At 41.9% G+C, this 12104-nt stretch overlaps 1 protein-coding gene across 5 annotated transcripts in view; it reads left to right on the forward strand.

Annotated features, from left to right (window-relative positions):
* LOC140203840 (ryanodine receptor 1-like) overlaps positions 1-12104 on the forward strand; it is a 575532-nt gene that overhangs the window by 271414 nt on the left and 292014 nt on the right. For all 5 annotated transcript variants that reach the window (XM_072269965.1, XM_072269967.1, XM_072269966.1 and 2 more), the window contains exon 42: positions 7728-7822. In XM_072269965.1, the coding sequence (XP_072126066.1) occupies positions 7728-7822 (95 nt within the window). The remainder of the gene's footprint in view (positions 1-7727; positions 7823-12104) is intronic.

The following is a 12104-nucleotide window of genomic DNA, read 5'->3' on the forward strand; positions in this document are numbered from 1 at the left end:
AAAGGCTAATTTTATTGTCAAGTTATGCATGTACAATACAACTCTGATATTTGTCTTCTCCAGATAGCCATGAAATACAGAAAAACCATGAGAGTTGTTGAAAGAGAAGACATCAACACCCCCCCCACACACACACACACACAAAAAGAAATAGAATCAAAACTTGCAAACCCCAATACCTCCACCCCATCCCTTGTACAAAAAAACTAACAGATCACCCACATGGAAAATGGCAGCTAGAACATCAAAACCCCAAATCCCCAACCTCCTCCCTCTCAAAAAAGAACAGCAACAAAAGTATCAAACCTCAACTTACATCACAATATGTGACATGGTAAAATCTGCAGATATATTATAAAACATAAGGCACCTCCATGTAAAATGCCAGCAGCAATTGCTCTTCATTTTGTCTATTAGGATGTGTCATTGTGTGTGTATTTGTGAACTGCTGTAAAAGAAAATTATATAAGCTTTAGATTTTCACAGTATCAACCGTGCACTAGTATCATGTCTTTTACCGTCTGAGGACATCACAAATAGTCTACAGGCAATGAAATACTAGAAATGCACACTGCAAGCTTCCATAAATAAAAATAATAATCAGATGATCTATTTTAGTGATGTTGTTTAGGAGGTAATTATCAGGCACAGGGCACAGGGGAGTTATTCTTTTCCCATGTTTGAAGTTGTGCCATGGGATCTGGTTAAACTATCTCATTCAAAAGGTGATAATGCTGTCCCCTTGGTATTGCTGAAACTACACTGGAATGCCAGCTTAGATCTCCAGTGCAGTCCAAGCCATAGCAAAGGGTCAGATCTTTGCAGAGTGGAACTTGAAACATTTTAACTTGACATTCGGAAAGCTGCTAATCAGACCACAGGTGAAAGGGCAGAAGTTACAGAGCGCAAGAAAATAGAGACACAAGAGGCTGCAGGTGCAGGAGTTTGGAGCAATAAGCAAATTGCTGGAGGAATTTAGTGGGTCGTGCTGGGGCGGAAATACACAATCAACGTTTCTAGTTGAAACTCATCTGCCTGACACGCTGGGTTCTTCCAGCAGATTAGAAGCACAAGAGCTTCTGCAGATACTGGAAATCCAGAGTAACATGCAAAAAAAAAAATGCTGCAGGAAATCAGCAGGCCGGACGGCATCTACTGAGAGGAAGAAATATTTGACATTTAGGGCCAAGACCCGAAATGCTGACTGTATCTGCCTAATCTGCTGAGTTCCTCCAGAATTTTATTGTGTCTTCCAGATAATTGTTTGCTGCACCCCGAAGACACGTTTTTATCTACCTCTGTCACTTAGACTGTAAACTAGTTGGAAGAAAGGCAGTATAAAAAGGTGAAGGGACAGGGTGGCGAGAGCTGTAAATAATAGGTCGATCCACGTGCAGAGAGGTGATAACAGATACAGGTTGGGAGGTGATAGGTGGTGGCAACAGATTATGGAACCTGGCAGGAGAGGAAACATGGAACCAAATAAGGGAGGTGGGGTAGGCATGTGGGACAGTTGGATGAGGGAATAATTGTGGGAAGGGTATATAGGTGATAGGTAGATAGAGTGGGTGGAGAAGAGGAAAGAAACAGGGTGAAGAGAGCTAGGGTGGGTGTGGGAGGAAGTGATAAAGGGGTCAGTCATAGAGTCACACAGCATGGAAACAGGTTCTTCATCCCAACTTATCTATACTGACTGCGTTCCCAGCAAGCCCACATTTGGAGTCCTCTAAGTCTCTCCCATCATTTTTCTTCTCTAGATGGCTTTTAAATATTGATAGCCTCAACCACTATTTCTGGTAATTCCAAATATGCACCATCCTTTGCGTGAAGAAGCTGCCCCTGATGTACCTTTTGAATCTCTCCATTCTGATCTTAAACTCTTGTACCTACCCCTCCCTGGGAAAAAACGATGTGCTTTCATCCTAACTCTGCCTCTCATGATCTTATAGACCTCTATCAGGTCCCTCCTCAATCTCCTATGTTTCAGGAAATAAAGTCCCAGTCTACGTAACCTCTCTTTGTAACTCAGCCCACCAAGTCCAGGCAACCTCGTGGTAAATCTTTTCTGTACTCTTTCTAGTTTAATAACATCTTTCCTATAAAAGTGCTGCCAACATTGTACACAACACTCCAAATGGCCACACCAATTACTTATATAACCGCAACATAACTTTCTAACTCTTACACTTCATGCTCTGACCGATGGAGGTCAGCATGTCAAATGTCTTGTTGACAACTCTAACTGTGAAACTGTTTTTGGCGAACTACGCTCTTGCATTCCTAGGTTTCTCTGCTCCATAACACTTCCCAGGCCCTACCATTCACTATATAAATCCTACCCTGGTTTGATCTCCCAAAATGCAATTCAGCACACTTATTTGGAGTGAAAGTCATTTGCTAATCCTCATCCCACTAATCAAGAAACCACCCGTAACTTTTCATACCAACCTATGTTAATGTCATTCACAGACTGACTAACAAGGCCTTGTACATTCACATCCAAATCATTTATGTAAGTTACAGCCAACAAGAGAGATAGCAGAAACAAGAGAAAATCTGCAGATGCTGGAAATCCAAGCAACAAACACAAAATGCTGGAGGAGCTCAGCAGGCCAAACAGCATCTATGGAAAAATGTTCAGTAGATGTTTTGGGCCAAAACCCGTTGGGAGAATTGGAGAAAAAAAAGCTGAGGAAAAGGTGGTGGGAAGGGGAGAGAGAAACACCAGATGATAGGTGAAACCTGGAGGGGGAGGGATGAAGTAAAGAGCTGGGAAGTTGATTGGTGAAAGAGACAGAAGGTCATGGAAAAAAAAGTGGGGAGGGGCACCAGAGGGAGGAGCAAGGAGATAATTGAGAGAGGGAAAAGGGTATGGGAAATGGAGAAGGGTGATGGTGGGAGACATTACTGGAATTTTGAGAAATCAATGTTCATGCTATCAGCTTGGAGGCTGCCCCAAATGGAATATAAGGTGTTGTTCCTCCAATCTAAGTGTGGCCTCATCCTGACAGTGGAGGAGGCCATGGATGGACATATCGGAATGGGAATGGGAAGTGGAATTAAAATGGGTGGCCACTGGGAGATCCCGCTTGTTCTGGCGGAAGGAACGTAGGTGCTCGGTGAAACAGTCTCCCACTCTGCGTTGGGTCTCACCAATATTCAGGAGGCCACACCGGGAGCACTGAACACAGTAAGAGACCCCAACAGACTCACAGGTGAAGTGTTGCCTCACCTGAAAGGACTGCTTAAGACCCTGAATGGTAGTGAGGGAGGAGGTGTAGGAGCAGGTGTAGCACCTGTAGCAGGTAGCAGTTTGCATGAAATTGGAGAATTCAATGTTTATACCATCAAGTTGGAGACCACCTGCGCGAATATGAAGTATTGTTTCTCTAGTTTGCATTTAACATCACCCTGCCAATGGTGGGTGGCTGAGGACAGACAGGATGGTTTGGAAATGAGAAGGGGAATTAAAATGGTTGGCAACCAGGTGCTCCAGAAAGTTATAGCAGACAGAGTGCAGATGCTTGGCACACATGTCGCCAGGGTAAGACCTAGCTACTCCAACCTGCCTAGCCCTTTAATGCAGTCATGCCTGCTCTATCCCAGGCCTCAATTTTCTTTTCCTTGTAGCCTTAAATTCCAATGATCATTCTTTTTTTTTTCCCAGTACCTCCAGTGATCTGGTCTCCACAGCCTTCGGAGGAGTGAATTCCAGAGATCTATTCCAGAGAAATGTATCTGCAAAGAGCATAAATGTGTTTAGAAATGATGAGAGCCCATTTGCCTTTAGCTGCTTATTATCAATTGAGATGAGTTTTGAGAATTAGCGCTCCTGTCCATGTTCTCTCTCTCCCTGAATCAATTCAGGGAAGATTTACTCACTGATGCCTGAAATGGATGGGTGTGTGGGTCACCTTTATAGAAACATAGAAAATAGGTGCAGGAGTAGGCCATTCAGCCTTTCGAGCCTAGACCACCATTCAGTATGATCATGGCTGATCATCCAACGCAGAACCCTGTACCTGCCTTCCCTCCATACCCCCGATCCCTTTAGCCACAAGGGCCATATCTAATTCTCTCTTAAATGTAGCCAATGAACTGGCCTCATCTGTTTCCTGTGGCAGATAATTCCACAGACTCACCACTCGCTGTGTGAAGAAGTTTTTCCTCATCTCGGTCCTAAAAGGCTTCTCCTTTATCCTTAAACTGTGACCCCTCGTTCTAAACTTCCCCAACATCGGGAACAATCTTCCTGCATCTAGCCTGTCCAATCCCTTTAGAATTTTATACATTTCAATAAGATCCCCCCTGTGGTTATGGTTGGGCAGACAGGGATTGCATCCCCCAGAGCATAGAAAAATGAGAAGAAAATGGATAAGACAAAGGTCATGAGGGTGCTGAATAGACAGATCTGCTGAGAATATTTTCTCTTCTGGGAAGGATCTGAAAGTAGGGGTCATTTTGTAAAAAATATGCTTTGCTGATTTAGGACAACTGAGGTGGGTCTATTCTCTTCCTCAAAGGACAAAGGAAGAAAATTACTCAAATATGTTTAAGGCTGAGGCAGATAGAAACATAAGGAGCAAGAGTGCAAAGATGAAAATGTAGAGGTTGATAGTTCAATGCACAGGGCTCAGACTACAATCCTGATCTTACTAACTGGTAGAGTAGGCTGGAAGTCATCGGATTCCAACAGCTACACCTCTGGGCCTCTTTCTGCAATTGGATCCTCACCCTCCTCGCTCATCATAGATTGAAAACCTCATCTCCTCCTCACTAAACATCAACACAGATGCAGCTCAGGTTTGTGTGAGGTGATAACACTACGGTTTGTTGGCAGAATCACAGATGGTGACAAGGAGGCCTTTGGTAGTGAGATAGGTTAGCTGGTTGGCGTCATAACAACATCCTTGCACTCAAGATCAGCAATGTCAAGGAAGTAGTTGTGGACTTCAGAAAGGGAAATTCAGACAAACATGCACTGTGCTCCTTTAAGCATCTGCAGTAGGAAGGGCGAGCATCTTCAAGATCCTGGGTGTGAGCATCTCAGAGGACCTATTCTGGGCCCAACACATAGTTGCAACCATGAAGTAGACATACCAGCGTCTTTACTTTCTTAGAAGTTAACGGAGATTCAGCATGTCATTGATGAGTTTGACAAAGTTCTAGATGCACAGCGGAAAGAATTCTGACTGCATCATGGCCTGGTATAGAAATTCCAACGCACAGGAGTACAAGGGACGACAGTGAGTAATTAACTTAGTCAGATTTATCATGGGTGCAGTTCTCCCAGCCATCAAGGACATCATCAAGAGATGTTGTCTTCAGGAAGGTGATATCAGCATTAAAGATCCAGATCATAATCTCTTCTCATTGCTACCTTCAGGCAGGAGGTACAAGAGCCTGAAGACCCACACCTCAAGGTTCAACAACAGCTTCTTCCTCACTGTATTTCCTGCGTCAACTGAGGAAGTACAACCTGCCTCAGGAGCTGCTGATTCAATTCTCTTCAGGAATAATCCAGTCTGTTCTCTGTTCGACCATCACTGTCTGGTTTGGATCAGCTGCCAAACAAGACAAGAATAGACTCCAAAGAACCGTCAGGGCTGCGGAAAGGATTATTGGTGTGAAGCTGCCCTCGATCCAGGACTTATCTGCATCTAGAGTCAGGAAGCGAGCAAGCAGCATCATTGTAGACCCATCACACCCTGGACATCACTTGTCCCAACGCCTTCCTTCTGGTAGGCGCTTTAGATCACTGTATGCCAGGACAAATAGGTACAAGGACAGTTTCTTTCTGTATGCCATCAGTCTTATGAACACTTGAATTTTGTCTATTATAAACCAAGTCCACCTGTACATACACAGGTATACCTCATTGTATATAGTTCATGATTATTTGCACTATTGTTTCATTTGCTTTTTTTATTCTGTACAGCAAAAGCTCAGGGAAACCGGCATCGAATTCCCTGTATGTGTCCACATACTTGGCGATAATAAAGGATTCTGTTTCTGCTTCTGATTCTGCCATTGGGTTCTTGAACCGATGTGTAAAACCTTAGACTATACTTCTTTTTCTCAATTTGCACTAATGTCATTATATCTACTTTAGTTAATATAGTTGTGTAAGTTTTATATAATTTATGTCAATGCTAACTTATGTTTGTTATCTTTGTAATGTACAGAGAAACTTTGCTGCTGCTGCAAAAAGCTAATTTTCATGGTATTTATATGTATATGGCAGTATGCAGCTATAATAAACGTGAACTTGAAACTTGATGTACAAATCTTTGCTCCTATTTTGTATGTAAACTTAAAAGATTATCAGATGGGAGCATTGTATCTGCAGGTCTCCCTCTCAAGTAGTGTGATACTGACCCCAGGGCCAGACGGGATGTAGCCTAAGTTACTATAGGTAAGCGATGGGAAGAGATTTCTGTGCTTTTGGCGCTCATCTTTGCATCCTCACTGGCCACAGGAGTAGTACCAGAAGACAACAGGGTGGGAAATGTTACTCCTTTGTCCAAGATAGGTAATAAGTTTCATCCCAGAATTATAGACCAGCGAGTCAGAGGTGGGCAAACTATTGGAGAGGATTCCTGGAGACAGGGTTTTCAAGCATTTGGAGAATCATTCTGTGATGGTACATTGTGAATACCAGCACTTGGCTAGCGTTTGCAAACTATAAAAATTGTGATTTTCATTAAACACCCAGAGGCCACTTTATTAGGTACACCTGTATACCACCTCCTTAATGCAAATATCTAATCAGCCAATCATGTGGCAGCAACTCTTTGCATAAAAGCATGCAGACATGGTCAAGAGGTTCAGTTGTTGTTCAGACCAAACATCAGAATGGGGAAGTAATGTGATCTAAGTGACTTTGACCCTGGAATGATTGTTGGTGCCAGACCAGAGTGGTTTGAGTATCTCAGAAACTGCTGATTTCCTAGAATGTTTATGCAAAGGGTTTACAAACAATGGTGTGAGAAACAAAAATCATCTAGTGAGTTGCAATTCTGTGGGTGAAAATGCCTTGTTAATGAGAGAGATCGGAGGAGATTGGTGAGACTGGTTCAAGCTGATAGGAAGGTGACAGTAACTCAAATAACCATGCCTTACAACAGCAGTGTGCAGAAGAACGTTTCTGAATGCACATCACATTGAACCTTGAAGTGGATGCGTTACAGCAGCAGAAGACCACAAATGTACACTCAGTGGCCACTTTTATTAGGTACAGGTAGTGTCTAATAAAGCATCCACTGAGTATATAATGATAGCAAACAAAACCTACATCATTGTATCTACACTATCAACTTTGCCAGTGACCAAAGACTTAAATATAAACACAATTACAATTACAATTGTCCTTCACAGTCAGTGAAAGAATGTCCGTGTTCCACCAGCAGGGAAACCCAATGTCGTCACTTAATTCATTTATTTCAATTCTGGTTATGGAAGCATAGTGCAAAATTTGAAGGTGGCAGATCATGAACATAACAAGTTGCTTTCCTGTGCAGTTGTGAGGTTTGTGAGGTTTGTGAACTGAGCATTAAAAGCTACAGAACATGTAATTAATTATGTTTGCTGTTATAGTTTATAAATGTTATAGTAATTTATGCGTTGCTTAGTTTCATTCGAAGTACAATATTCCTTAAAGTTGATTTTCTTTATTATCCTCAGAGGAACTAGCCTGCTTGCTGACTTGTTTAATTGATTCCACTCAGGAATGCGAGGTTCTACTCCGTTGGACGTTGCGGCCGCCTCATGCATTGACAACAACGAACTTGCCCTCGCCCTGCGGGAACCAGATTTGGAAAAGGTAATGAAACTGGAATGGAACCCATGCATTTTTATCCAGCAACACACATCAAAGTTGCTGGTGAGCGCAGCAGGCCAGGCAGCATCTGTAGGAAGAGGTGCAGTCGACGTTTCAGGCCGAGACCCTTCGTCAGGACTAACATGGTATTTCTGTGTCTGACCAACACGTTATTGCATTTGTTACATTGATAGCTAGGAGGGCCATTTTGTTGAAGTGAAAGGATACATCAGCTCCCATTTTGTCACAATGGTTCTCTCAAGTGATGCTATGTCTTAGTTTGGAGAAAATTAGAAGTCGAACCTTTGAACCTTTATTTGATTTTGAGAAAAGATAGGGCTAATTTGCTCGTTATTATCATTTGAGCTAATTGATAGATTTTTTCCACGATCTAATTGTAAATTTTTTGGTATATTTTCTTTTCTTGCTGGCGGTTTGATGGTTATTTTTAGAAGCTTTTTGTATGATGCATGGCTCCGGGGTTGTACAACTCCCCCCTCCCACTTTCAAATCTCTTACTAACTCTTCCTTCAGTTAGTCCTGACGAAGGGTCTCGGCCTGAAACGTCGACTGCACCTCTTCCTACAGATGCTGCCTGGCCTGCTGCGTTCACCAGCAACTTTGATGTGTGTTGCTTGAATTTCCAGCATCTGCAGAATTCCTGTTGTTTGCATTTTTATCCGGTATCAGTTACTGAAGTTAAACCTCACAAAGTTGTAGAAGGAAATAAAAATAATGAATAGTTCTACATGGGATTCCATCCTATAAATTATAAATGGCAAGGAATTTGACTCTAGGTTTTTGGTGCGTTTATTTGTTTGTTTATTTATTTACTTATTATTCTCTTTTTTTTGTATTTGTTCAGACTCTCTTATTTTGTTCTTTGATTGTCAGTCTTTGTGTGTAGTTTTTTACTGATTCTGTTGTATTTCTATGTTCTACTGTGAACGCCTGCAAGAAAATGAATTTCAGGATAGTATAAATTTACTTTTGATTTGAACTTTGAAATTTGCTGTGTTTAACACAATGCCAAATCCAAAATCTACTGTTTTTTGCATTAAAACTGACACAATATATGAACAGGATAATATCACTTTTCATTGAAGAAAGTAACTCTTCCCCACAATAGTTCATGGGCTGAAGATCAGAACGCAGCACTGTGCATGCCGCTTGTTCCCCGTGTTATTAATTTGCTGCTTTTCATCAAGAAGGACCAATGTTCTCTCTGCAATATCTGGCATTAAGTGTTACACCCTGGTGTATATAACAATAAACTTATCTGAATCTGAAGTAAATGGATCAGGTGTTCTCAGTTTTGAAGAGAAAGGAAGCGTATTTAAGAGGACAAGTCATACTTTTGGAACAGGCAGGCTTAGTTTTCTCTGGCTGAAGTGATCAGAAAAAATAATCTGTGTGCAGTTGTCTTATAGTGAGCCCTTTTTAGCGGACAGATGTTGTCTTTTACGTACACACAAAATTATTGGAAGCTAGAAGCAAGGGTAGGACATGTGGTTCTGCTGCTTAATGTGATCATAAGACTTATGCCTTTTTATCATGAGCTGATCCATTCTCCCATTTAGTCCCACTCAGGTCATGACTGATCTACCCCAGACCTCAACTCTTGCTCTGTGCCAGATTCCAATAGGCCTGAACTCCTTATTTTTTCAAAAATGTATCTACCTCCACTTTAAGTATATCTATGATCTAGCCCCCACAACCCTGTGGGTGGAGGGTGGAATTTTCAGAGATTCATTGCCCTCTGTGTTAAGTTTCTTCATGCTTCAGTTTCAAATAACTAGCCCCTTATCTTGAAACTGTGTTTCCTTGCTCAAAGCAGATTGATATCAGTCCTGTTATGTCCCCTCAAAGTCCCATGTGCTTCAGGTTGTGCCTGGGTTTAGTACATGTCATCTGACCTGCAGAGGAATTTGGAATGGGAGGGAAAAGATCCAGTTCTGTGGTCCATTTGGGTATCAATTATGTAGATAAACAAGCAAAGAGGTTCTGCTGAGAGAATTATGAGCAGCTAGGGACTAAATTAAAAAGCAATAATGAAAAAACAATAATCTCTGGATTACTACCTGAACCACATGCAAATTGGCAGTGTCAATAAGATTGCTTCATTGGCGGGCTACAATCAGTACAAGAGGTCGTTTATTGGTGACACAGCACATGGTTTAAAAAGAGCTCCGGTGCTTTTGGCTCTGGGCCAATAAAAAGAAAGGCTGTATAGGTGGAGTGGCTATTGTTGGAGCGGGCCATATTAGAGTGGTCAAGCTTTGGCTCAACAGGCTTGACCAAGAACAGATGCAGGGTCTAAGTAAGTAAATAAGGAAGTTTCTAGCAAGCTTTTTCCTTCTGCTAGTACATAGCTAGTGCGTAAGAATAGATCCAGGAGTATTGGTATGTTCTTTGTGTGAGACAGGGAACTCTTGGAGACCTTGTCTCCCTGATAACTATACCTGAGGTACATCAAGCTGCTGCTCCTTATTAATCAGAATCAGAATTACTTTATTGTGAGTACTGTATATGAAACATACCAGAATTGATTGTGGTTCGGTGCCAAGCATAAAACAGAAGACAATACCATTACAGACAACACAATAGCAACCAATGATTCACAAGATAATAGTGCAAACAGCCCTGAGCAATCGACAATTAGCATAATGGTCACATGCGCAAATGTCAATAATCAAACTTAAATAAATGTGAACATATGAACAGACTATAAGTAATTATCAACAGAACAAGGAGAGATGGAAAGACCCTTTAACAGATATTGTGAAGGGATATTTAGGGCATTACACCTGAGTGAGATTTATTGAGAAAATGGATAACTACAGGGAAGAAACTTTGGAAATGATGTGTAGTGCCGGTGGTGATGGACTTGTAGTGTCTCCCTAATGGCAATTTGGTGACTGCTAGGGTGGGTGGAGTCAGCAGTAATTTTTCAAGCTCTTTTCTTCACTCTGGTGATGAACAGGCCTTTTAATGTTGGTAGCTGACAGCTAATGATCTTCTTCAATGAGTGGACACTCTCTGGAACCTGGACTTGAAGAGAGTGGCAGCAAAAGGAAACTGAACGGTGATAGAGATGGTCACAACACTCAATTCTGGCTGAGTAAAAATTCATCAGAATATGTCCTGAGATGTTAAGTTTCCTAAGCTGGTGTAAGAAGAGCAATTTCTTCTGGGCTTTCCTGGTGTGAGCGTAAAGTGCTAGACCTGCTTCAATGTATTAGTAATGGTAGACCCAGGAATTTGAATGACTCAACCACAGACACAGTCTGACTATTAATTTCCGGGGGGGTGGGGGTGCAGGTAGGGTATTGTTGGTGAAAGTCAATCCTCATTTCCACTGTCTTGATAGCATTAAGCTCTAAGTTGTTACGAACACACCATGCTCCCTTTGGAAGCAGGTCACATCATTATTAGAGATGAGATGAGACTAACTGCACTCGTGTCATCCACAAACTTTAGGATTTTAATGGATTTGTCTGTGGAGGTACTGTCACTTGTATAAAGTGAAAGGACACAGCCCTGGGGAGAGCCTGTGCTTATAAGACATTGGATCGAACAAGTAGGAGCCCAGCCTTATATACTGTTTCCTCCTGTCAGGAAGTTGGTAATCCATTGACAGATACTGTAAGTTACAGCTAGTTGGGGTAGCTTGCTGTGGAGCAAATCCAGAACAATAGTTTTGAAGCCAGAGCTAAAATTCACAAACAAGATCATCGGCTAGTTCTTGGAGAGTTCAAAGGTTAAAGACTGTAATGAAGGCACAAGTTAACTGTTTAAAAAAAAATTGTATCCTCAACTGAGAGATTTGCTCTATAAGCAAGCTATAGCAGGTCAAGAAGAGGATCAGTGACAGAATTAAGGTAGGTCATCAACAGACAAAGGTTTTCATACTACTAAAGTCAGAGTGACTGGCCTATAATCATTAAGTCCAGTGATCTTGCCTTTCTTGGGAACTGGAATGACTGTAGCAACTTTAAAACAGTCCAGAACCCTGCATAATTGCAGGAAATTATTAAATATCTCGGTGACGAGTGCTAGCTACTCCACATAGTGCCTTAGAAACACCATCAGGGCCTGCAGCTTTCCTAATGTTGTGTTTTCCAAACAGTTTGCAAACGTCTTCTTGATTCACAGGAAGTATAGGGTGGGGTGGAAGGAGGGGTAAGAGGGGGAGGAGGCTGAAGAAAGGGAATGCGGCTGGGGTGAAGGGGGGATAGTGATATTGGAGTGGTTGTGAAAGGAAGGTGGTAGGTGCTCAGCATAT

The sequence above is a fragment of the Mobula birostris genome, chromosome 10 (assembly GCF_030028105.1).
Source record: "Mobula birostris isolate sMobBir1 chromosome 10, sMobBir1.hap1, whole genome shotgun sequence".
Classification (NCBI taxonomy): domain Eukaryota; kingdom Metazoa; phylum Chordata; class Chondrichthyes; order Myliobatiformes; family Myliobatidae; genus Mobula; species Mobula birostris.